The 27395-nt window shown below is 41.7% G+C and overlaps 1 protein-coding gene across 1 annotated transcript in view; it reads left to right on the top strand.

Annotated features, from left to right (window-relative positions):
- Nucleotides 1-27395, top strand: part of ADAM12 (ADAM metallopeptidase domain 12) — a 169634-nt gene that overhangs the window by 39904 nt on the left and 102335 nt on the right. The window contains exon 3 of the mRNA XM_062001149.1: nucleotides 3436-3509. Within this exon, the coding sequence (XP_061857133.1) occupies nucleotides 3436-3509 (74 nt within the window). The remainder of the gene's footprint in view (nucleotides 1-3435; nucleotides 3510-27395) is intronic.

Here is a 27395-nt window from a genome sequence, read left to right as displayed (position 1 = left end):
TGCTTTGTCAGGGGGAATTCTTGTTCAGCTTTAACTTACTGTTTCACTAATTTCCTTCAGAATATTAAGTTCCACTAATGCCAATTCAAACCAACATCCCGCCACAAGCAAACAAGCAAGGAGCAAATTATTGGGGAAACTGTGTTTCTGTTTTCTGCTGGTACAATTTGTTGTAGGTTTTGAAAGTAAATCCTCTAAATAAGAGGGGAAATTTACTGAGAGTACTACTTCAATCACTCTGAAGTCAGTTCTGCCTCTTAGGATAGCAGGGAACAGTTTGTGTGCCTCGATGAAACCTTCTCTTACACCACAAAAACCGTTGCTAACTAGAAACAGCAAACTGTAGTTAGGAGTAGGAAGAACTAGAAAACATAGGTCTGTAGATAAAAGAAGGTAGAACCATATACAATCATTTATTATGGTTTAAATAATGCCACTCTCATAAGGTTCACTTCCCCTTCACATTTGATGATTTGAAAGGGAATGTGTAGGAATGAGTCGTGGTATCAGCATGGAATTATTTCTGTGGTCCTTAAGAAAGGCTTAGAACAAGTGGTTCTATTTGAAACGTTCCAGGCAGGAGAGTTTGTGCCCTCACAGTGTGCTTTTTCAATTACTCTAAACAGAAAACATAAATCAGCCATCTAATATCTGTATTTATAGTAATTCCCATTTCATCTTGCGAGACAGCTTTGAAAATATTGATTGTAAGGGGAGAGTACTACGGTGCTTCACGAGACTCAAAGCGAGCTTTTAAGGTTTTGCAGTAAGACGTGTAAATACTGTAGGGGTGACTCCACCATAGTTGCAAAAAAAGAGTAAAGATCTGAATTTGTTTCACCAGTGTATACATTTAAAAAAGGGTGGAAAAAAACCCACCTAAAGAGCCCTGTCTGAATGACAGGTATTTTTCTTTCCCATTAGAAATGTATGATTTGAAGTGCTTGTGTCGCCATACCACCTGAGCAGTGTGTAGTTTTACTGTGTGTAAGCCTATGAGTGCAAGTCAAATAAGAAGTCTGGTTTAATCTCTCCCCAGATGGTAGGCAAGGAAATGAGCCATTTCTTCACAAGACAAATCTACGGTAAAGTAAGAATCTGAACCTGGCTCTTCTGCAAAGCAAGTCCTCTTTCCTAACTTGGCACATGGTGCTCCATAATAAGAAGTTTCAGCTTTAGGGCTTCTCCAAGACATGATTTTGTCTTGTAAGGTCTGTTTTATTCAGCAGTTGCCTTTTTAACTTTACACCTTCCTAACAGCAATTGACTGACAAATAAATGCCATCGTGAGCTCATGAATAAATGTAGATATCATTTAAATATTAACAGAGGATCTTTAGCTGCAAAGAATCCATTTGTGCTACTGTAATATCTTAATTATTTACAGTGTTATATGGTAATTAATTGTATATTCCTCCTCAAAATGCTATAGTATGTATATCTACAGGGTTTGGAACCAATGCACTAATGTTAAAGTGGTAATCAACACTGCCTCTAAATATTCATACCAACAAATGACTCCCATGTGTTTGCTGAATGCCAAGGATAGTCTGAAACATTTATTTAGCATTCTGGTGGGATCTAGTTTCTGCAAAGTTCACATAGATGCAGAATTTCAATATTGTTGCTGTTTTGCACGGGGAGAGGGAAAACACGTTTGAATTTGCATGAGCAGCAGGGCAGGGCGCTTGGAAGAAGGCACCGGTATCTCAGTCACAATCTGTGCTCAATACTGTCTGAGAGCACCAGGGAGCTGTCAGCTGGTTTTTTATTATAACAAAATTACAATTTTGTTTACTCTGCAACAGCCTCCTTATAATTTCGCTTTTGAATAAGCATCTACAATTGTCCAAGCCACTTGACATGCCCTTTCCATGTCATGGGCAGGGTGCTCTGCCTGTCACGCAGCCGCCGCTCCGTCAAGGCACCGCTGTAGCAATTCACAAGTTTAACCACATTTCCCAATAAATCAATTAAATGCTGTAACCCTAACATCACCCTGCTTCAGTACTGCAGCGGGCTGACATAAATCTTGGGAAAAGCACATTGGGTGTACAGAGGAACAACTGATGGATTGAGCTACTGTCGGAATTTCAAACCAAGGAAATACCGACTCACAGTCCAGTAAGTTTGTTTAATGAAATGTAAGTTAAGTGTAAACAGCCTTAAAATATATGTGAGTTCAGCCTTTTGGATTAAGGGTAACTAGTATACTGCAAACTGTGCTTTCTCATTTGAAGTGCAGTTTCAAGGGCCTGCATAGGTGCGCTGCCCCTTTCTGCAAACAAGTGTTTGAGCCTCTGCTCCCTCCTGTTGCCGAGGGCAAACGCATCACCAGACCTTCCTGATGCTCCTTCACAGCTGCCAAACAAAAATAATGGATTTACCTTTGGATGCTTGAGATGAAAAAGAGCTACTTTTATAGTCAGGGGCAGGGCAATCTGAAGATTGCTCACAGTCGTGATGGTGCTGAAAATGCAATCCAGATGTCCCGATCCCTGCTCCATGCTGGAGTGCAACTGGGATTTCCGGGTGCTCTGCTGCTGATGTCTTGTTTAGAAAATTCTCTTAATTGCTTGTACATGTACAAATACTTCATCTGTTGTTCTCACAGATACTTGATAATGCTGTTGCCAATATTTCTAATTGCTCCAACACCAATTATCTCTTTCTTTTTTTTTAGCTGAAACTTAATTGTTCCTTTAAAAAAGTTTAAAATACATATTAAGATGTTTAGCTCTTCAGAGGGAAAATAACTAGTTCAGGATGAGTGTACTTTATGTTTAGTTTCCATGATGGTCTTAGATCATATGTGCAGTTCTACATGAGAATGTTTAGCATACTCAGCCTTAAGGGAAAAAGCCTTTCTGTAAGAGCCATCCTGCAGGCCACGGTCACAGCACTGCAGGTCTGCTCTTAAGACTAGCTTTGAACATGGATATTTTAAACCAAAAATGGTCATGCAAAGCCCAAACCTGATGACCTGTATCTCACTTTAAAAAGATAGTACAACAAGACTGATCCTTGGTGTTAGTGTTTAATGGAGAGGAAAAAGAAAAACCAAAACTCTATCAGTTGTCTCCTGGAGCTGACGACGTGCCCGACGTGTACTGCATCACTGTGCTTATCTTCCCCAGCAAGAGGCACTCTCATGTGCAAAGTTGCAAGTGATGCACTTGCTTAAGGGCATACCACGGTGTCTAGAAGACCTGGGTGTGAAACTGTGCAGTGCCATGCTGCTCCTTGATGTTTATTTGCACTATGCTGTGGCGAAGGAGCTGTGACAACACGAAACACTGCTCTTTGTAGCTGCTTGCTCCTCCCAAGCAGAGCCTGATCCTGCGAGGACAGACTGGTGGCCAAGCTTTTGGCAGAGTGGGTGCAGGATGCTGTGCTCTGGGCCTGGACTCAGCCAACTCTGTTTTCCTTTTTCAGAACCACCCAGCGCTGCTGCAGTTTGCAATACAAGCTGAAAGGAAACATCTAGTCATCAGCCTGGAGAGGAATGAGTGAGTACCCCTGCTACGTGTTCACTTCCTATTGGAGGTTCTGAAAGAAGGGTTATCATTTTAAAATTGATGATTTAAAAGAAACCTGATGCTAAGTTTGCTGCTTGTCCCTTGTGGAACAGGCACCTAACAAGAGAGGGGTTTTTACAGTTGGGAGCGTGTGTATTTGAACATTTGGTTGTCTGCATTTATATGGGATGGAAATGGCCATCTTGCTTCTCAGTGCTTTCCTGTACAACAATATTTGTATTTGATCTGAGCTTCCTTTCCTGTGGTAAGCCTTTTTATTTACAGTGATGTGGAAAGTACTACAGCCTTTGAAACGTTTTTTGGAGGACTCATCCCTCCTAATGCTCCCTGCAGCCACGGCTGCCTCTGTGCAGTGGACATAGGGGAGACAAGTCAAGCATTTGGGCTTAACCCCTGCTGGACTTTTAAACAGGAACTCTCTGGGTTTGCTGGCAAGGAATATGTTTGTGCTGTTCACAAGGCCTGTGATCAAAGCTGAGCTTGAGCCCTTGTTTGTGGTCTGTAAATATTGCATCTTCTTCCATGTGCTCTTGACAGTTCCTGCTCAGGCCCATAGGCATAGAGAGGGGTACCAGGAGCTGCTGTAGAGATGGTCCCACAGGCAGAAATCCACCAGTTTTTACAAAAGTGTACAGAACCATACAGAAATGAAGTCACTTCTCTGGAAGTACGTGACAAATGGACCCAAAGTCACCAGAGTGTTAGTCTACATTCTCAACTGTTCAACTGCTTTTCCTCTGAGAGCATCTCAAGAATACGTTGTGGGAATCCAGATTAGGACAGTGACATGCTGCCTGTCAAAGGAAAACTAAAGATCCTTCAGCCTAGGGAAGACTTTTTATAAATGTTAGCAAGGATCTCTGTGTTCTGCAGGTTTCCCTGCTGTGAAAGAAAAGCTGCAGAGGTATTTGTTTTACTGTAATAGAGAGACCATGGACGTAAGCAGTGCAGCTTTATATGCTGAGAGGAAGGAACGTGCATGTGAAAGCAAATGTCCAAGGGAGGCCAGGAACATGCTGCCTCGGGCTGGTGATGGACAACTTCAGTGGAAAACCACGGGGTATCTCTTTAGTCCTCTGCAGTAAAACAACGCAAAGTGCTTTTTATTTCCAGTCATTTGCATGAACCTTAACATTACCCAGCTGTGATGACATCCTGTTCACTTTAGGATTCAGCATCAGGCCCAAATCTTTAAGCTGTCTTTACATTATTTTTAGTGCTCCTTAGTTGTTCTTTTACTCTCCTTGAAGGGTGTGTAGATCCCCTGTGCATATGTTGCTCTGTTTCCGTAAGTAGAGGAGGATTTAATTCCTATAGTAAACAGGGATTTAACTTTATAGTCTCTTAATCTTTGTCAAAGGGTGTGCCTTCCTTCAGGAATGGGAAGTATGCAGCAATTGAGGAAGCTATTTACGTGCCATGTCAGCGATTAAAAGAACATAAAACTGCTAATACAAGCCTTGCTGAACATACCAAACTCTCTTGTACCTGTAATCAAGTCAGATTTAAGAAACTGTAAGATGCAACCTCCACGTCTTTTACAAGTAGGACATGAAAGTACAGTAAATTAACAGTAAATTACCTCCATGAGCATCTGTCTGTCTGTCCAGGTTTGGAGACGTTGAGATCTGTTCCTTAAGAAATGTAGTATTTGTCAATGGTTAGTTTTTAGTTTACCTATCTCTGTGGCAGGGTGTCCACCAAAAGATTTGCACTCTAGGGCAGCTGTAGATGGTGTTAACATCACGAGCTTCTTAATCTCAGCAGGAGTTCTTATGCAGATTAACATGGCCTGTGTTTGGCACTTGTAGCATACAGGGCAGTTCATAGATCCCAAACCATGACAGGGATTGGTCTTGATTTTGCAGAATATTTTCTCCCTTTTCTGCAGTGCTACTGAGTTTGATTTGCAGAAGAAATAGTGGTCTGAGTGTGGCAAGCCTGTGCAGCTACACGGCCTGTGCATGTAGGTCTATTTGTTACCTGTTTCTGTAAATGACACAGTCCATCAGTCTCCATGACTGGCTTGTGCTCCCCAGGGCAAGAACAGTCTGAAAGCCCCTGTGCTTGTTTGTGGAAATCGGTGGTTGCATTTCTTCCACCTTTAATGATGGTGTTGGTCATGTTGGCAGCGGCATGGAGAGGTGTTTGGAGCATGGAGCAAGCAGTATGAATGTGCTGCTGCTTCAGAGGGGTCCTTTGGGTGACAAACAATGTCCAGTGGAAAAATGTGAGAGTGCATTTCTGCAGAGAGTGGGCAGTAACAGCTGGTGTCAGTGAGCCAGGTTGGACCTGGGGTAGACAACAGACTCCAGAGAAGTGAGAAAGTCATTGCACATCTGGAGAGGGGAGCTACATTTCCAGGCTGCAGCTCCTGCCCAAGAGTCTCCAAGGCTGCAGAGAGGACCAGCAGATATGCATACAGACCCTGTCTCTTCCAGCCTACTCCATCTTCCTGATGTTGGCACAAAGAATGCAGCTCAGGTATCTTGAAAGTGTTGATGCTGAGCATTGGAGCAGCCATTAAATCAGCATACTTTGAGCAGAAGTGTAGAGCACTAAACACAAACATCTTTTCTTGAGTAATAAGTGACAACACATGAAGGTCTGATATGTGTGCTGTTATTTTACTGTAGTTTCATGTGAAGCATATTACTCCTTGGAGAGTGGTGGGGGTGGAGGTGGATGAGACCCCTAAGTTACATAATTTCTGCATTGGGTCATGCAAAAAAAAAACTGGATGTGATTTTCCATGGTTAGTAGAAACAGCTGCTTTGAGTAGTCTTGACATTAAACTCCATTTATTGAAAACCTTAGAGATTTTCCAAACCTTGAGTTATATTTCAAAACATGATTCAGATGCATTAGGCAACTCCAAGTGGGGACTGATGTGTTAAACCATATGTTATCTATGGAAATATTTAATGTCAGTTTGGTGTTTTCTGATATTTAAACTCAGCAAGATGTGTCCGTACGTACTGGGCAAGATGGTATAAGTTAGTTCTGGAAGAGTGACTGGTACCTAGCTTATGGTTTAAAATCTTCTCTATGGTTTCCAGTTGTTAAGATTACTTTTGTACATATTAATGAAATACTTCAGTGATCATTTTCCAGGCATTGCACGTTTGTAGTTGCAAAACCAAACTGATTTGCTGTGAATTAGATTTGTCAATCGTAGGAGTCCTGCGAGCGAGCTCACGCTGCAAGTGCCTTCCTTACTGTCATTCAGTTACAAAATATGATTGCACTCTTGAGGACCTTAAGCTCTGTAGTACCTTCAATGTTTTAGAAACACTTGTCATATGGAGAGATTTCCAGAATCAGCAAAATAAACCACTCTTCAGAGCAGCTGACTGTACTGGTGTGCATTACATCAGTAATACCGACGTGCTTCTGTCGTGCAAGGAACGGTAATGTATGCACATAGAAGTTCCTTTAAAGCTGGTTGCAACATATGGGCCTTAGAGGAAAGTAGGCTTGCTATTGTGTAAATGAAACAAAAGCCCTGTAAGATGAAATCTGAGTTGGAGAGTGGAACGGTATGTGACTACTGGCTGTTTTTCTGCAACTGGAAACATTTTACACTGTCAGGAATAGGACTGTATGCTACAGAGTACTCCAGTACTCTTTTAGCTTGAAATATGTGAGTAATCCAGGTAAATTCAGTGGAATTACTGATTCTCAAAATTAATTTCATGCCTAAATGATTTGCTGACAAAGGTCATCATTATGAATGTCAAAGAAATACAACTTTGAACAGATGTTAGGGAGCTTTTTCCAATACTGACACTTCCATATACCTGAGTCAGTGGCAGGTAAAGATAAAAAGCTGAGGTAAGTCAGGAGCATGTAAGGGCAAGTCTGGAGGTAGAATGTCTTTGTCCTGAGGGTGTCAGCACCAGCAGCGTCTCAGATGTGTCCTGGGCAGTTTCCTTCTGGTGGGACTTTACTGACTTCATTGTTGGGGGTGCAGTCAGTGCAGTTGTGGCTGACAGACCACGGGCAGTGGCCAGGGGACGTGGAAGTGTTAAGAAAAAAGCTCAAGTGTTTTAGAGAAGCAGAGTTCACTATTTATTTCCCTGTAACTTTATGCACCTTTTCCTCGGGTTTATAACACCACAGCCTTTAACAAAGCAAAGTTAAAGAAGGGAATATATGAGGTTAGATTGCTGCCTTTTATTCCCTCAGTAAAAATTCTCCTATTTTATCAGGAGGCAAAACCCACCCCAGGGCACTGTGTAAGTTTCCATTTTACCCTTTAAAACCCCCAGGATCCCAGAGATGTCCAGAAGTTCAAAGCATCTCTGAGTGTCCCCCTTGCACACGGAGGCACGGTACCAGGGATGTATTGGGATGCAATGGTCCAGTACTGGGAGTCACTTTGAAAGCTTAGCTCCAGGGCAGAGGAGGTTCCAGCAGTATTCCCTTGTTCTGAAAATGCAGGCAAATAGGCATCTTCATGCATAGAGCTAATGTGACCTGCTCCTCTGAGGCTTTGGAGTTCAGAAACCTATAGTATTCTTTTCTGGGTAAAAGAAAAGAAGTGATTCTATCTTCTTTTCTGCCTGACCTTTCTGAATAGGAGTGTTGATTGGTGTGCAAGTGACATTGTGGCTGGATTAATTTAGCAGGCAAACAACTCATTTCCAGTGCCAAAGAAAATAGCTGAAAAAATCTGGTAATGAATTAACATGCTTATGTAGAATCAATGGCTTGAAATAGAGATAAAGGAAACAAATCTAAACAAACAAATACCAGAGAGAGAAACGGGACCTCTCAGAATATACTTGCGGTTATAATTCTGTGCTGTAGCTTAGCCAAAAACCTGTGACCCCTGACTGTTTTATCTGCAAATGCTGGAGCTGGCAGCTGTACTGCAGCATTTCAGCATGAGCTGACAGTTGGGGTTTCACTTTAATTGAAGTAAAAGTTTCGCTTTAATGGAAGTAACAGTTTTTCCCTTCTGTAACGGCAAGTCAAACGGGCCACACCACACTGAAACGTGGAGACTGAGCTATTGCAGCTGCAGTAATGGTGACATCAGTCTGTGGCTCTAAGGGTACAGGTATTTGCTATGGCTTTGTGATACAAGCATGGCATATTTAGCATGGGCACTGAGATACCGAGATGTGTTCTGTCATTGGATGGGTGTTACCATAGGTTGGCATTTGCAAGGGTAGCTGAGTTTCTGTGGCTGGGGCTACCTTTGGCTGTGTCATTTTGGAGAGAAGATAGTTATACATTGACACACTGTGCTGGAAGTGGAGAGGATAAAAAGACTGGAATTTCTGTTCTGGAGACGTTCTTGAGGCGAAATGTCATAATCTCTAACATGGCCAAACCCCTGCTCCCTGTAGAACAGTGGGGCAAAAGGATTGTGCCAAGTCCTCTTGGAGAGAACAATGGAGTGTCCTTTTCACAGCCCACATCCCAGGTCTGAGGTAGTGTGTGGGGTCAGGAGAGCCAGAGCTACTCTGTCTTTGCCCTGCAGCCTTGTTATGTGTGAGGGACTGGGGGAATGATCCTTTCTCATGTGGGAAAACTGAAATATGGGGAACTTTAACATTTCTGTAGGTACCACAGAACCTTATTCACATAGATGCACAAAAAATTAGAGTCTGATGGGTAGGAAAGGTGTTGTTTTCTCTGTGCAGATGTTTTCCTGAGTAGTTTCCAGAGCTGCATCGGTTGACAACTTTGAACCAAGTTAACACAAGGTTTTGCTTGTTCAGTGTCTATCTGTCAGAGCAACCCCAGAGCTGTACCATCCAATTAGATATATAACAATAATGGAGAGGCAAACACACTTGCTGGTGCAATACATTTAGTAAGTGCCTGGTTTAGATTTTGCTCTCTATATATGTAGCAGCAGTAGAATATTGTATTTTTAGAACTGTGCTTCAATCTCCCTTTTTACTGCAGGATGTGAGGTTTTCAGCATTTCTTTTGGACATTGCTCAGGAGAGGTCAGGGAGGAGAGCTGGCTATCAGAAGGCAACAGGAATGTGCATTCCCTCCCTCCCTCCCGCGGGCGGGCTGGAGTCAGCTCCATCACGGTGATGATGAACACGCAGGCAAAATGGAATCATCTAGGGCTGTAAAAGAAATAATTAGTGGAGAGATGAGAGATAAAAACAACTTTCTGGAAGCCTCATGACCTCGCAGTGATAGACCTACGCCAGCCCACGTGGCGCAGCAGCATTACAAGCTTGAGGAGCGATGACCTCGCAACCAACGCCGAGTCACTTTGCGGGTTGGCAGACGAAGGCTGGGTGCATCCAGCTGGACCCAGGCTTTGCTCACAGCCCCCCTGGGTGCTGCTCATGTGTTTCTGCTGGCTGATGCTTGGGCAGGTTTCAGATCTCTTTTGTTTGTTGGGGTTTTAAATTGGTTTCTAACAGGAGCGAGCAGTGTTTCGATAGCAGCGAAGGGGAAGCGCTGAATCGTGCCTTAGGTCATCTCGTGCTCCATCTTCCCCCGAGATGTTTGGTCTCCTTTACACAACACCTGTAAGGTACCAGGCCAAAACCAAGAGAATCCTCCTGCTTTTCAGAAACATTTGTGCATAGTACTTTCTGGCTTCAGAAACACAGGGAGGACAGGTTGACCCTGCTTTGAATGAATTTTCTATTAGATATTTTCACTTCGATGCTCAGTCCCAGGGGCCCAGAGTCTTTGAATAAGAGCAGATATGTGACAGTACATCCAGTGCCTCTAGAATTTGTCTTCTTTTTGCATCTAGTGGCATTTTGCTGGCACACTCTCAGTTCCTAGGAACTCGGCTTCTCCTGAAGGCTCTGTAGAGAGGACACTGGTGCATTCATCAAATTCTACAGGGAAGGATGCCAGCTATTTAATTTGCTTACAGTGCTCACTGTTTAATGTATTTATTTTTAGAGGGCTGGTAAATACAGGGTACACTGAAGTACAGTTCCTCTGATGAATTCTCCATTATTTTACATTGCATGTGGAAATTAAGCATTGAAAAGGAACAATTCAGTTCTGCTCATTATCCCTGTCTGGGAACCTGATCCACATCCCCTCCAGGCACGGGACTGAGCACAGCACTTGCATCCCCAGAACACAAACTACACATCTGCAAGGAAGAGGTACACCCTACTGTTTCCTTAAAACACATATATTTTGATATGGTGGGCTATCCATATGTCAGTCTGCAGCTGCTGTTGACACCTGCTTGTATCCTGATCCATTCAGGTAGTTGTCCCTTCCCTGAGCCTGCGCTCCTAGGATTCTAGCTGGGTGGTAGATGTAACAGAAGGGAGATAACAGCAGGAGGAGGGTAACCTATATCCTGGCAATACATATCCACGTCAGTACAAAGTGGCAAAATCAATCAGGAGAGCTAAAAACAAAGGCAAGATGCAAGTATTTGAGATTCTTTTCAACCTTCTCTTTTGTTGTGATACTTAAGATTCACATCCTCGAGCTTTTATGCTCAGTCTTAACAACAAAAAAAAACCAACCCCAAAACCAAAACTAAAACCAGATAAACAAACCTTTGATAATAACGTCACAGTCATGGTAAAATCATAAGCTTTGGCAGTTTTGCTGTGCTGTGGTCATGGGGTTTGGATACACAGAAAGTGCAAGACATTTTTTATTTTCCCCCGTGCTCTGCCCCAAGTGATTTGTGTTTTGAGGTCCTGGGATGTGGTTTTACATCTCCATAGCCTTAAAAGAACAGACATTTATGAAAAAAATGAGTGTAGGGATTTTTTTTTTAAGGCACTAAAGAGAAATTCGTCATCCTGCTCTCGGGAAGAGCTCATACCTTAGTTGCTTTAAAGATCTCATTCAGGAATTGAGTGCAGGAACTTCCACATCAATTTAGATCTAATCTGACTCTCTCTTTTTTCCTTTTTTTCCCCCTCTTCTTTCTTTTTTTTCTTTGCTCCTTTTTGCTCTTTTCCAAAACTCCTTTGAGAGGGATTTCTAGGTGTGTATGAATTTCCAAAGCAAAGTAGGGCAGCCTTCAGCATCTCAAACTTTTGTGCCCTGCCAGGGGTGCAGGTAAGGAGGCCAGTGTGCACAGCCACTCTCTAAATATATTCTAGCCCTTCTGTCTCACAAAATATGAGGAAAGAGGAGGGCCAGCAGGATGAAGAAATAACTGCCCTAAGTCGACAGGAGAAGAGTATGGCCCCTGGATGTTTCTTTGGGCACGGTCTCATTCAGCATCACTGATGTAACGGTTTCTTTTACATTTTTTGAGAGAGGCCTATATGACTCAGGCAGCAGGCATGTCTGCAGAGCTGCTTGCTGCAACAGCTGTTTCTCTGCATCTACTTATGGAAGGTTTTCCTCTTTTGAAATTTAAAAAGAAAAAGAAATAGAATAAGAAGTAGAAAAGAAAAAGAAATTAAAGGAGAGAGAGAAAACCCAGACACAAGGTACTTAAGGACAAGAATCTTCTGTATCGGACTGGATTCAGAGGAGAAGCAGATACTTTCCTGGACGTTAAACTCGAGACTCTTTCCAGAAAATGTCAGTTCCTGTCCAAGTGACAGAGCAGTTTCTCAGAGGATGGCAGAAAGCACTGCTGCAGCAATGAATACCCTCTTGCAAAGCGTGGTGGGGCGAGAGCGTGCGGCCAGGAGGTGCTTGTGCCACGTCCAGCTCTGCTAGCCCCGGGCCAAGTCAACTCACCTCCCCAGCACTGCCTGCCTGCCTGGGAAGTAGGGCTCACCCTAGTTATTTCCTTTGAGTGGAGTCTTGAGGATTAACTTGTTCACATTTTGAAGATGAAAAGCAGCACATGAGCGCTAAGTATCGTCATACCAGCCAAGAGAGAGGATTTGAAAAGCAGATTCTATATGAAGAGTGTGAGTGTGGAGGAAATACATATATGGAAACATAAGCTTGGCAATAGGGCACTTTTTTTCCCCCCTCTTTGATGTCTGGCCTCAGTAATCCAGACAGATTCCTTCAAGGAATTGGTCCAACTTATTTCTGTGCTTTTATCTTGCTACCTGCTACTTGCTCGTTTGAAGCAGCTAGGAAAAAACAGTCGAGTACCTGGCTGTGTGTAGAAGTATGCTTTTTGTGTGAATAAGGTAATTTGAGTACACTGCAATACTCCCCCTAAATGGGACTGCTCTCGGCAATTTATGCTTCCCCAATCCTCTCAGGATGAGAGCAGAGCTTGCCTTTTCCTTCATCTGACCCACATAGTTGCACTTTCACAGTGTGTGTAGTCCAGGAAAAGCACACTGTCCTCTTCCTATCTGATGCTCTTTTTTTGTCTCCTAAGGAAAAAGAGTGATGTTCAGTTACAGCTCCAGTTACGGTTCAGTATCAGTGCAGCCGCCGTCATGTTACATATTTTATCTGACTAGCAGTCTGGTATCTGTGTTTTGCTAGTGCTTATGTAAAATAAAGTAGGATCTTTCTACAGTTTCTCTGTCAAAAGAAATAGTAAAAGGAAGTATGTATCTCCTGTCTTCTGATCAAAATAAGTGAACACTGCTTCAGGAAAGTTGCATGTGACATTCAGAAATAAAGTAAAGGAAGCATCCTGGTCAAACTCAGTCAGAAATGTATGTATGTGGCTTCCAGGGAATGGCTCCCCATTTCCATCAGGAAAGAATTTCATGGATAAGACTGCTGTAGTTATTCTGGGTATTAGAAAAAGGACAAAACCCCTCAAACCTGAATGGGTGTTAGGAAATGGAAGTAGAGGTATTTTTGCAACTTAGCCTTTGCTACATCTCTGAGAAGCATGGGAATAACAGTTTTCTTTACATTACATAGAGCTCCTCAAACATAGCCCAGGATTTTCATCTGCTTCCCTCCATGACTTGTGTCGATGCGCTTTACACACAGGTGCTGCCTTTTCTCCTTCACATCAGCCTTTGCTTACACTTGAGTTCTCCATCTCTTCCCCTTCCAAGTGACAGGTAAAGCAAACCCCACATTCTCCCCACTGCCCCCCAGAATCACTTATTCTTGTTATAATTTAATCCTAAGGCAGTAAACGCCTTATCAGTTTTGAAACAGCGGCCTGGGTAATTCCAAGCAGATGTCTCTCGATCTTTAATCACAACATCGGTTATTTCTTGGTCAGTCTTGATTAGCTGATTCTTACATAATGAGAAAGTATAGTTAATGGCCACTTATATGTGGGCTGAACATGCTGAAAAGAACAGCTTAGCCCCTTGAGAACAAGAGGCTGATGAGCCAGTAAAATCAAGCTAAATGGAATGAGTCTTCATTATGAGTCATTAGAAAAGATGACGCTTTGGCTAACAGATGAAATATCTTTGATGAAGACCAGTTGTAAAAGCACAACTTAATGCTTAATAAATGTATTGAGGTGACTCATAAATTCAATGTACACATTTGTTTCTTTGCAGTACGTGTCAAGTCCGGTGCAACACAATTTCCTGTATTAGATGTGTCCCCTGGCTGGGTATGGGCTTTAAAAAAGACACCCTCACAGTCATGGGCTGAAAGGTGACTGCATGATAACTTGGCAGAGGATTCAAAATGAAAATAAGTGTGTTCAGACCCACTGCATTTGGCATGAAAATGGGTAAATCTCCCATTATGAACTGTCTCTCAGGTGTATCATAATTTGATTAGATTTGACACCAATCTAGTTGGGGATTGGATTGGATGGGTGGAAGCTACAGTAGTTTAACACGTTTCACAGACCCATTGGATATCTTATGCAGTTTCATTTGGACAAATGAAAATGTAATTTATGAAACAGCCAGGATTTTGAATACTATACAAGCAATGAAATACAGAATATATCTCTTATCCTTACACAAACAGCAGAACCCCCCTCAAATGCAATGTAGACAATGTCATGCTATTAGCTGAGTGACAGTGTTGAAGTAGCATGAAAACCACCAATGGTTGCAATATCAGTGTTTCTGTAACAAAAATATTTGGGGAGGAGAGAGGGAATGTGGTTTTGTTAAAGAAGTGGGTAGCTATCAATGTCTTCTGAAAAGAAAGCAGTCAAAAGCCAGCAGCCACTCTTCTCACTTTTACTTGTGTTTCAGTTGTAGTAGTTCAATTTTTATTCACAGAGCAGTTGTGTTGCCTTTAAAAGTCTTCATCAGGTCAAGGTAGATGTGAATTGTGGCAAGTTAATGTCTTTCCAATCTGTTGTGGGGATAATGCTCATGAGCAGGATGCATTTGACTTTCTCTGACCTCAGAGGCATCGTGATTTGGTACAATGATCATTTACAAAAAAAAGATGAATCAAACCCGGTCCTTACAATATTTTGATTTAGTAGCACTTGTTTGATTTCTTTCAATGGTAAGTGCTGTTATTTTCATTTAAAAATAAAGACTTTTATACAAATTTAGAGGAGTAGCCATCAAAATTGCAAGTGACTGCTCCTCGAGAGGAGTCAAGGTGCCTGAATGTAAAGATGAGTTTATATCTTGACAAAGTTTGCCTGAGCTGTTCTGCAAGAAACAATCATTTTCCCTTAGCGGTTCCTGGAAGGAAAGTGCTCACCTTTGTCTAGGCAACATCAGAGGGACTGATTTCTTTTTTGTTTCATTTCCACACCTACTAATAATTTCATTCAGATCGATGATGTCATTCCAAAGACTTTCTGTCCTTCTTCCTACAGCAAGACTGACACTGTTATGGACCAAAACCCTCCCAATGATAAGAAGAGATGTACTTGCATCTTCACTTTTCTACCAGTGCCCTTGTCCTTCCCCTCCCCGCTGGACGTGCCTCAGGGGCAGCATCACTACCCCACCAGTGAGCCTCAAGGCGTTGGGGTCCAGCAGTGAGTCACGGGGAGCAGAAGGGCCAGCACCAAATATATGTTTTCAATAAGTAATGAATTCACTTAGTAGGAAAGGGCAGAGTAGAGAATGGTTTAACAGATTAATGTGAATGTCTTCTATATTTTATAAACCTCTTAAGTCCCTGGTGTGCTGAGCCAGGTTTTGTTTATGTACATGGAAACGTGAAATCTTTTCCAGTCCCTGTGCAAATAACACAGAATTGGACTTCATTACTTTGGCTAATTTAACAAGTCCTAGGAGGCTTTTTGTTACTCAGTAATAGAGGAGGAGCCACAAACCCCAGAACTGCTGCACCAGCACAATCTCTTTGAGTTAAATAACCTTAGTTGCTTTCTAAACTCTCCGTGAAGGGTTTGCCTGAGAGGCGTGAGTTCACAATGCACAAAGGTTTGGGGTGAGACCCAAGTTTCCTCTGGGGCTAGCTGAACTGCTGAGCAGCAGGCAAAAGCCTTGGTGGCAAGCTCCAGCCCAGGTTCCTGCTGCAGCATACTCTTAGGTTCCCAGCAAATAGAAGGAAGCATCCAATTGTGGTGAAGCTATGAGCTTTGATGAAGGATTTGAAGATTTTTTGTGTTATAATGAAAAGCATTAAAAATCTAGAAATGGGAATTTACTTCTCTCTCCTAACTGGTGGATAATCATGTGGTGCTGAGAAGCCAGGCATTTTAAACTGCTGGTATTATTGCTGCTGTGCCTGTTAAATAAAACCAATGCAAGCATTGCATAAATATTTTAATAGCTTTTTACAGTATTTCTTTAGAAAATGTTTAAAGAGCCACCTAATGTCAGACAGAGAGACTTCCTATGTAAACCCTTGTTAATTCCCTTTTAATGGCTTTATTAACATTATTTAATTGAATATTGATACATTTAGCAGCCCTTTAAGTGTCCAATTTTGCTGAAGTTTTACGCTCACATATTGATAAGTAGCACAGTGTAAGAGCACTGATTAATTGCATCTTTGCTTAATTCTATTTGAACTAGTTCAACATGAAAGATGAAATGTAGGTACAGGAGAAGCTCTCTCATCAACTTTATGTATTTTATATGCATAGTTTGTACCACTTAATTTAGGTTCATTTTGATTCCCAGTATGCCCAGTTACTATGAATGTGATCACACTCTCGGAGCTAGGCGGGGGTCTAAATATTTTACTCTGTGAGATGTTCTGTCTTTTATCTCTTCTGTTATGAATAATTTACTTGTTGGTACAGCTTCAGAAGTGAATCCTGTTCTGCAAAAGCATATATATTTTGCTGCAAAAAGTAAGTATTACAGTGATATTAGCTTTCTCCTCAAAACTGTCCTTACAATATTAGAAGTCTGCAGAGAGGTAGATGCTCTGCCTCGTGTTCCTCGGCTTAAGAGCCAGCTGCTTTCCTCATATACTTCCACAAGAAGCAGTGGCATTACCATAAATATTTAATCATAACATGGTTGCTTTTCTCATCTCAAATGTTCTTCTTTGCTTCTTTGTACACATTTTTTACCAAGTTCAAGCAGGGTGAAAATCCTTTCAAGAGCAGAGACCAAAACCATCTCCAGGACTTTTGTCGTAGCTGGATTCTTGCACAGGCTTTCTGTACAGGGGTGAATTTTGTAGACTTTCCTAACATTGAATCAGCTATTGACAGGACAATTTGAGGTGGAGCAGTTTTATTAAGTTATTTTTTTCATGGTTACTTTCATTTACATAGTCAGCTGAAACCGTAATAGCCGTTGTCTTTGAATAGTCCTCTCAGGTAAGCTTCGAATGCTCTGTCAGTGTCTCAGAGTTAGAGCAAGGTGAGACTTTACCTATTTAGAATTTAGCAGGAATATACATTCTCATTTTTGGCAGAAGAACCAAAAGGAGAAAATCCCTCTTTTGTTGGCTTTTCTACAGTCCTCTTGTTAAAGGAAAGGTATTTTCTGCACAGGTACACTATTCAACCTGCAGCACATGTTTGCAATAGACTCAGATCTTGAGATCTATCTCAACTCTATGGATTTTGCCATGTTTTCTGAAGCCCATGCAAGTCTGAAAACTCAGAGCAGGTAGTAACTGAACTACAAGAACTACAGATACCAGAAGATCCCCAAATTTGGCATTGCTGTATATTTTTTGAGAAACTGAGGTGTTTTGGTGGTTACAGTCTATGACCTGAGCTTCTCTTTACCTTAAAATGGAATGAATCTTAAACAACAGCCAGATGCAATTTCCTCCTCCTTACTTTATCTAAAGTGATCACCTCAAAGACTGCTACTGCTTGTGACAGTTGCCTTGAGCAGTACTCTAACACTACTGTGGGATTGTAAAACACGTTGTAGCACTTGAGCGTTACAGAAACATCGGAGGAGGAAAGAGAGAAAGAACTCGTGTGTAGGTTACACATGGGCTGGAGTATCAGCTTTTAAGCAAAAGTGTAAGATGGAATAGAGACAGTCTCTTTAGCTGTGATTACAACTTCATAGCAACACCAAAATGAAAGCCCCACCACTGGGACTGAGGCTTTTGTCTGGTAGTCGATGGCAATGTGAAATGTTGGATCCACAGTGTGGTGGCACAGGGGAAAATTGTCCTGGTGCTGAAAGAAACAATCTAAAGTTTAGCTTTTGAGTGGTGAAGTGTTTGGATATTTTCACTTTTGAGAGTGTAAAGCATGTAGGGAGTAAACTATGGATCTCTGTTTGGATATAAAGCAGGAATTCACTTTAGGCATAGGCTGGGTCAGAATCCAGTTAACTCTTCTAGAGCTCTGCATTGTTAGCAGAAATATATCTGACACAAGTTAACTTGATGGGAATATCAGACAGAACAGAAACTCATTAAATGAGACCATCCTGTTCTTTATTTAACAGTTCAGTGAGCAAAGGTGGAGAAGCAATGTGGTAAAGACAAAAGAGTCTGAGGGAGGAACCAAATGTAGACAGAAGCATCATGGGCAGGTCTTTGGTGGAAGGAGTAGAACTTTAGCCATCATTGATGATTTAGGGGAAAGGGGGAGAAATTGAGACCCCTTTGGTAAAGGTTTAACACTGAAATGTAAAGAAGTCAGTGGGAAAAACCTCTTGAGACTATTGACGTGGTAAAAGGCAAGGAAAAAAAAGAACTGAGCACTAGAGAAATTGAGATGAACAGTCTGGAAGTGCTGATACTATGAGGGTAAGGAATCTGAGGGGATTAGGTCACTCTGGGTATGGATGGGTTTGCCAATGTCACAAAATCACAGAATTAACTCACTTAACTTTCACACAAGCATGAAATCATGCAGTGTGATGGCTCCCAAGAAGGCAGGAGAAGAAGCTGTGGCTGCCACCTGGTTTACATAACACAGCATATATGCCATATGGTACTTCATTCTGGATGCCACTTCTAGCTGTTCACAGCAGGCTAAGGAGTGCTGGAGAGGCAGTTGTATATTTTGTGTATGCAATGGTAAAGAGGCTCAGATAAGCTACATGCACAGGAATCTTACATGGAAAACCTTTCTTGTGCAGCAAGGTTACACAGAAAATGCCGTTAATGAAAACAGTCACTGTGGTAAGCCCTAGAAATCATGAGATCACGTATACACCCAGCTGGACTGCTGAGACTTGTTTTGGTTTTCACTCCTGGAGGGATTCTGAGAACAGAATTCATTAGGAAGGGATTATTGCAATTGAGAGATAAGGAAAAATTAAGATAACACCCCAGTCCAAGCAAAGGAAGAATGTGAAGTCTGTGATTGACAGTGTAGCTATTGAAAGGATGAAAATATACAAATTACTTTAACCCTGGAAGTTGCACACCTGGTACAAGGTAGAGTGCCCAGCTGCTATTGGAAGAGGATGTTGGGAAACTGTCTTTCCCCTTCGGAAATTATGTCAGCAATAAAGTATAAGGAAACCAACATGACATGAGAATTCCTGACTAGAGATTGTACAGGAAGAGTAGGTTAGGTCAAAGGAACACATCACTCATTGCAGGTCATCTTAATTCATAAGATGTAACAGTGTCAGCTATGAGCTTTTCCTGTGTGTTCTCTGTAGCGATATTTTCAGTTGCCTAAATAGAAAGTTGTTTTCAAAGGAGAGAAGAGATAGAGAGGAAGACAACAAGTAGCGATGGGAGAGAAGAAACTGGTCACAAGACAGATTCCTTGCTTTACAAAATGTGTGTTAAAGAGAAAACTACTGGAAAATATGTCATATCAGAGAAGTAAAAGGAAACCCAATAAGAGAACTGAAAATATGCTGATTCTGTAGTAAAGTGTCACTGTAAATTTTCTCTGGGAGTTTGAAGAAATGATTTTATTGATACTAGAACTGATTGACTGATTTTGATAGTTGAAGCTTAGATAGAAGAGGAAGCAACCCTCCTTTCTATAGGAAAGCAAAGCCTTACATTTGGGGTGAGTGGAAACTTGGGATTCAGAAGCACAGGATTTTCTCAAAGGCAGCACAGAGAGAAGCCTTTGAATCCACCAGTGAATGAACAAAGCCTTGGCAATCGTGTCGAGTTGAGGTACAGTCGAGGAAAAATTAGGAGCCTTCAGGCTTAGAAAGAGATTTAGAACGTACCTAAACTTAAGTTTAAGTACAAAATAGCCCAATTTGGAGCTTGGGTACAATTGTATCAGCCGTGTGCTTTTGGCTCAGAGGAGAGTGGGATCTTTGCTCAGACAGGCTTAGAGAAGAGCTAATGCACTAGTCAGATGTTTTAGCAGAAGTCAATTCTAATTTACTTCTGTGTATTACCAATGTCATTGCATGAATCATTGCAAAAGATATGGAGATGAGAATGAAAAAATTAAATTGGAAAGGCCTAATATTTTTCATACCTTGTCAGTTATGACATTTAATCTTAATTATGTCTGAATTTGACTGATTTTCCAATTGCCTGACTTTAGCAAGAGTTATGTTGTTGCTAGGACACAGCTACTTCATGTGATCCATCTATAATAAATGTAAAAGGAAGATTTTAAAGACAGATTCTGGTGTTTACACCCAAAAGGATATTTTGAGCAGTGGTGCCCTAAGTGCAGATGGACCATAAAACCCTTATTCTGAAGTAAAGGCATGGAGTGGTGGTTAGGAAATGTTTCCTTTTTTAATCTCTCCATGGATAAATAGGAAAGAGCAGCGTGCTCTACCCTGGTTCTTGTTTCCTGTGTTTCCTTAGTCATGGTTTGTTTACAATTTTCATGTTCTCAGTAGCGAATTTGATTTGTTCTGTTTCTATCCTGTTGCATGTGAAAGGTATCCTGTGCTGTTTGTTTCCGACACTGGTTTGATTCCTCCTTTTGAAAAGGAGTTGTGAGTTTTTCAGAGCAGTTCTGCTGGTTCCCCCTTCCCTCATGGGGGATCTCCAAATTCCTTTTGTTGTTATTGTCACGCCACAGGGGAGTTCACTCAACGTATCCATGTGGACCCTGAACCATACCTGCAATCATTCTATTTTATATTAAAGACACTAATTGTATAGTGGTGGCTTCCAGGGCCAACTTCTGTAACTTTTTAATGGAAAGACTGTGATTTTTCAGTGGACCTGAATGAACTGAAACACTGAAAACACTCATTTCTGACTCTCTTATCCCTGAAAGCCACAGTATTGATACAAGACCAGTGATACCCTTGTCTTGTTTGACCCCTGTCCCTAAAGCCCGTAGAAGCCCTGCAGGTGCCCTGGATGTAGAATTGATCCCCATGGCCATAGTAAATGACCCTCTATACTGTTAACTGGTTTCAGCTATTTATATCTGTGAGCCAACTGTTGCAGCACGTTACACTTCTGGATACATTTTCAGAACCGGTACCTTGCCCTTGGTGACCTGACAGGTCGGGATCTTTTCATCCTGAGAGACGAGTGGAATAGATTCATTAAGGTTCATCTATTAATTAGGAGTCTTTCAAATTCTAGCCAAGCTTGGGTCACAACAAGTTCACTCCACAGCCTGGCCACAGAGTGAACTACCTCAGTCACATTTCTTATCACTACATGGTTAGGAAATAGGTAGGGTTGCAGCATGGATACAGAAGATGAGCTGGGAAATCATTCAGCCTCCTGATCTAGGTGAACCTACTTCTGCAGGGGAGTTGGACTAGATGATCTCTAAAAGTCCCTTCCAACCTCTCCCATTCTGTGATTCTATGATTTCTGGAAAAAAAGTCTCTAGAACCTATTTTTAACTTTGAGGAAACACTTTGCTTTAGCCATTCAGTCGGGAAGGAGAAATAAACAGAGTCATTAGTATTACAGAAGTGAGATAGCTGGATGAAACCCTCAAGTTAAATTAACCAAAGGGCAGTGTGTGGACCTCCAGAACAAAAATGAATTTGAACCCCACACAGCACACATTTTTGCCCAGGAAATAAAAAGGACAGTTAAAGTACCTTAAAACATTCCATTTCCTGACTTTATAGGGAATTTTACTTTCAAACTTTTGCTTGGTAACAGCTTTTTTTTATGTTGGAACTTAATGTATGGCCACACAGTGCAAGGACAATCCATAGCAATGTGTTATGAGAGCACTTAGAACGTCATTCATCTTCAAAGTTCATGAAAAACTGAAAGAAGTTTGAAATTTATGATAGTAGAAGACAATGACTATTTTACTAGGGCCATTTAGGACTGTCATTTACATGAAACTAAAGATGGTCTCTTATAAATGTATGTATGAAGTTCTGACAACCGACATCATTTTAGAGGCAAAGATTTAGAATGTGATATTGGATTAACATTTGGTAGACACTCTGCTAGATCAAAGTCTGTTGATATTAATGTGAAATCTCAGTTTTCTTTATCTTTTACAAGACACTTCTTTTTTGTTCCTGGAGCAGTCTCCAATAATCAGTGGTTCAGCAGCATTTTAGCATGCTGAGTGCAAGGAAGAGTGGAACACTCTTTCAGGGCTCTTTGCTGCTTGATGTGTTTGAAAGTTTCCTCCAAATGGTCACTCTGAGGTGAGAACTCAGTGCAAGAAAAAAAAACCTTTACCCAATGTGAAATCTCAATATGCCAAAAGAACAGATAGACATTTAAGGATGTACAGAGAAGCTCTTGTGCTTTGAGGGTGGAGCAACTCGTAGGACCATTAACACACGTTCAGATACCATGGAAAAATGTAAGCAGTGATATTGCATGCCAGAAAAAAATAAATGGATGATGTTCTACTCATAAAATATACTCATGTTATCACCCTTGGCTAGCATTACTGACTTAGCTTGAGTTTTCTATTAATTATTGAAAATAGTGGGTTTTGTGCTCCCCAGAAGACTGCTTTATTATTACAAATGCAGCTGACATCTTACAGCTGCCAGCACCTTTTTGAAAGAGATTTCATCTTCTTACTTCTTCTGTGTTTTATTATATGTACCAGCTTGCCAGATTGACACTGTATTGGAGTTTTAGCCAGCATGGCAAGGGCATGCAAAGGAAGTAGCATTAAGTTAGGCAAAGCTGACAAATAAGAGCAAAGAAACCAGTAGACTGATCTGTCATTGGCATAAAATCAATGGCCCTACACCAATTTATCAGAGCTACATTGATTTACAGTAGCTGGTGATCTTGTACAACAGGTAGTAGAAAAACATGTTAGAGCAGATATAATGACTCAGCATTCATCATTAGATTAATGATTAATTGACCTAATGCTGATCTTTCATTAACAAATTTGTAATAATGATTTGCAAAGATGCCTGTAATCTCATCCATGGTCTGTAGCCATGATAAGTTGTGTCTTCCTGACTGAGGCCTCACAGTAGGAGGTTTTTTTCAAGTGTCTGTGGCCAGTAGCCTGGTCACATCTGAAGCCCTTTGCATCACGGTGTGGTCAGTAAGAGGTGCATCAAGGTTCACTCCTATAGCAGCTGAAAACACAGTGACTCATAGGATGTTTACATGATGTGACTGCCATCTCTATAGCTACAGAGTGTAACTGAGCTGAATGGTTTCCAGGACATCTGGATGGACATGGATAATGATATGCAACTTTAACATATCTGGATGCAACTGTACCTAATTTCTCATTAATATTCTGTCTAGATGGTCATCTGCAGGAGTAGTGGTTGAATGTAACACAGTTCATTTTAAGCATGTCAGTTTACTTTGACAGGAACAGGAGATTTCCTCTGTGGTATGGAGGCAGATGAGCAAGTACAAATGTCTGCTGGTAATATAGCTGTCTGGGTGTTTTCTGTTGCTGATGGAGGGACCTGAGGCAGTTGCAATCCCTTTTGATTTCTCCTGTTGTTCTCCTGTGGCACAGCAGCTTTGTGGCTTTTGGGCTTCTTTTGAAGGCTTTTTTGTTATGAGTTTCTGGGAATTTTTCTACCAGAGATGAATGGATTTGATGTTACATACACCCTTGTCACATACACCCTTGCAAAGCAATCCAGGTGATGCCTCCTAGTCCTGTATTCCTGCGATCTTTTGCAAACTGTTATGTCATGTGATTTTATCAAGCAACAACATCATGTAGTCATTGGGGGGTGAAAACGTAAAGACCAGGGACCCAGGATATTGGCTGAACCTTGGTGGACTATTGAATTTGAATGCTACCTAAACATGTAAATGTTAGGCTCCTTGAAAGCAAAGCCACAATCCATTTTTAACACCTGACAAATAGAAAATACTACTTTTTCTATAGACAATGCTTTAAAAATGCTGTCTATATTAACATCTTGTTTTTTTGCAACTTGTCTTCAACTTCACTTTTCAGGATATCATTTAGGACTTCAACTTGTATTGCAATAAAACATGCATGCAAGGCTTGATTGTTATTCCAGTATGGATCAGTGCTAATGATGTTAACAGGGGAAAAACCATAAAATCATCTTTGTGCTTGTGTCCGTGCAAGCCTTGTGTAGTGCAGCAAGTGATTTCTTCAGGGGAAAAATATCTTTGAACATAGTCTTGGATCAGCTCCCTGCAATCTGTCTAAGTCAAGCTTTCAATATAGCTTTCAAGCATGTTTCTTTGAAGAAAATATTTGACCTAGTAGATGATCGTATTTCACTGTCACAATTATCGTTCCCTTGGTAATTAGCCACGTTTATCCAGTTTCAGATGTTCTGTTGTGCTGTTCTTCACTGGTAGGAAGCTGATACTTTGGAAATGCAGTTCTGGCAGGGGACTATGTGATCTCCAAGGACAGACCTTCAGTTTTTGTCTACTTCTTTCTCTAGAGGCTTCTTCTGGGGTTGACCAAGTGGACTGATTATCAGCCTTAGTGCAGAGCCATGTGGGAACAGACCAGGGAATACAACCTTATGCACACTGTGTGTAATAAATCAGAGCCTTGCAGGGAGTACTGGTCCTTCTCTGTGCTGGTTTCTCATTAAGTCCTAGTGCTCTAGGTCTGTAAGTAGAGTGGGGACTGCAGTGCACAGCACTAGCACAAGGACGTGGGGATCGGCGTGTGGCTGCCTATCAGCGATGTGACAAGCTGGGCCAGAATGGAAAACTTCCACGAAGGCTTTGGAAACAGGGCTCTGATCTCCATAACGGTTTTGTTATGGCTTAGGGAGATTCAGCAATTGTGTTGTGGTTGCCAATCTTAAGTGGTTTGAATTCCAGTGTTTTAATTTGTTCCTTGAGCTGAAAAGTTTGTGTAACAGAGCCGTAGCTGAACTCTGAGGCATGAGAAAAGGCGTAGCGTGAAGAGGGCTTGGAAGGAGACCCAGCTGTTTAGCAATCAGTCCCAATCAGAAGCTGTGAATCCTTTCATTTGCCTACAGAGGAAATAATATCACATTAATAAATGAAGCATTCAGGTTCTGGGCTGGGAGGTATGTGGGACTGAATAACACACATTCTAGGCAAAGGCAAACTCAGGCTGTAACTGAAGCTATGGAACTCTCTGAGCAGTATGAGCTGTGTTATAACCTGATTTGGTCAGGGAATTAAGAGCTGATCCTTTTAGGGCCTGACACTGAATTGTTGACACTCGGATGTGCCCTCTAGCAGCTTTTACATCTAGGAGACTCATTACACTGCACTCTAAAATATCTTAATATCAAACACCATCAGTGTTGTGCAGGTTTTGTTTTTTTGAAGGAAACTTGTTACGGTGAGAGAGTCAGAAAGGCTGGAACAACAGCAAAGATGTGCTTGCCTTTTCTATGCCAGTGTCACAGTTAGACTCTTTGTGCTGTAAAGGATTTTACTACAGACTGTACAAAAACCCCAGCTAGGGCAGTAAAACTGACTTCCCTGTTTTGCTGGTGGAGATTCAGAATTATTCCTCTTTCTCTGGGGATCACAAGGAATCAGTGACAGAGTATAAAGGCTGTGCATGAGATTTTCCAGTACTGACCTACTTCTTCTCTCATTAAAATCACTTTGAGTTTTACCATTGACTTTTCAGGCAGAGTCAGGCCAATATTGTGTGCTAATGAAATTGCTTTCCAAAAAGCTTCTCCAGTAGTTTTGTCCAACCCTTCCACGCTGTGGGTCACAATGTGATTTCAAAAAGACTGAGGAGCCTGTCAGCATCGTGAGACATATTTCCTGGCCCTGACTGGCTCAACTTTACATCTCTTAGGCTGTGGAAGGGAGGAGGAACCACAGAGAAGGCCCACTTTGAAAGAATCTGCTTGTGCATTTGTCTCTGTGGCCTTCCTCTTCAGGTCTGGTGCAGCAAAGGCATCATGTGGAGGAACCCGGCAGGAATATGACGGGTGCTGCAGATACCCAAAACAGGCAGTCCCAGAGAATTCCCTGCTTTGCAGTTTCTATCATGTGAGCTTTAAACATTTAGGAAGCCTGTTTTTTTTCTTCTTCATTTTTCTCTTCATTTGTTTGGAATTTGCAGCATAGCTCAGTGTTTCACACAGCCTGGGCACTCGACAGGGAAAGAGCTCTGCCAGGGGAGCACAGCCATAATGAGGAGGATTTTCTGTGGCTTTCAGTGCATATCCTTTGGAAGGAGCCTTACCTGGGTCAGGTTTTTCCTCAAGTATCTAGAGGAAATGCTGAATAAGCATAACAGCCTAAATGGATGGAAGCCCAAATTTCCTAATACTAAGGACAGAACCAGAGCCAGGGATTTTGCTCTAAATGAACTCCAGGATATAAAGCCGAGACCAAAAGAAAAACAGAGTTTTAAAGGGTAGGATTTAATGAATAGCTACACTGTCTGGAATGATGCAAAGGAAGGTAAAAACTCTGGGGATTTTTCAGCTTTTTTATTTGGGGATCTGTTGGTTTTCTTTTCCTTGCACCATTTTGTAGTCAGAGATCTATAGAAGGAAGAAGTGTATACTCAGATAATTTACAGAGATAATTGACAGGGGGTTTTTTTCCGAAGGGGAATAAAGAATATCTGTCCAAAAATTGTGATGAGCCTGTGGGAGGCTGCGAAAGCAGCAGCAGTGTGCCCTCCAGTGGCAGGAGCTGCTACAGCAGCGGGGATGACAGGCTCTTGTGAGCTCTCCGGAGACTTCCCTGCCCAGGGAAGCTCAGAAAGTTAAGATGAATTAATCAAAAGTGCGAAGTTAATAAAGGCTAAGTGAAAAATATCTACATTCCACTCTCACCACCCTCCCTTCAGCTCATGCTTTCGTTCACATATGAAGTGCTCTTAATTTGCTGTAATCTTCCTACTCTTGGACATTCATGGAATAGTTTTTGGCTTGTAGAATAAAATACACCAGAGAAAGAATGCAGTTTCCACATACATAAGTAGCTGTGAGTTGTAATCGTTCTGTGTGCTTTGATGGGTGCTCTTGCAGGAACAAGGAGCTTTGTGCTATGCAGTACCCAAAGACCTTGATTTTGCAACTAGATTCCAATGGAAACCCAGTGGTTTGGGTTAGGGAGCTGTGGCTGAGGGTGCTCAGCATACTGCCCTTTGCAATGGAATGATTCCAAAGACTGAGCCCTGACAGAAAGAGACTGGGTTGCAAGAGAGGAGGGGGAACCTTGGCATTTCCACTGTTCTTGGGGCAGAACACTTGTGCTGGGGTGAAACCAAAAAGGCCGGCGCAAATCAAGGTTTGGTGGGCTCTGGCACTTCCAGTCTGATGTTTGTTGGTGGGGTACAAGTGTGTCTTGCCTGGTGTACTTCTGATTTAGTTTTGGTTTAGTTTGCAA

The sequence above is a fragment of the Colius striatus genome, chromosome 8 (assembly GCF_028858725.1).
Source record: "Colius striatus isolate bColStr4 chromosome 8, bColStr4.1.hap1, whole genome shotgun sequence".
NCBI classification, from domain to species: Eukaryota; Metazoa; Chordata; class Aves; order Coliiformes; family Coliidae; genus Colius; species Colius striatus.
The sequence above is the reverse complement of the archived record's forward strand: the minus strand, read 5'-3'. Positions and strand labels throughout refer to the sequence as shown.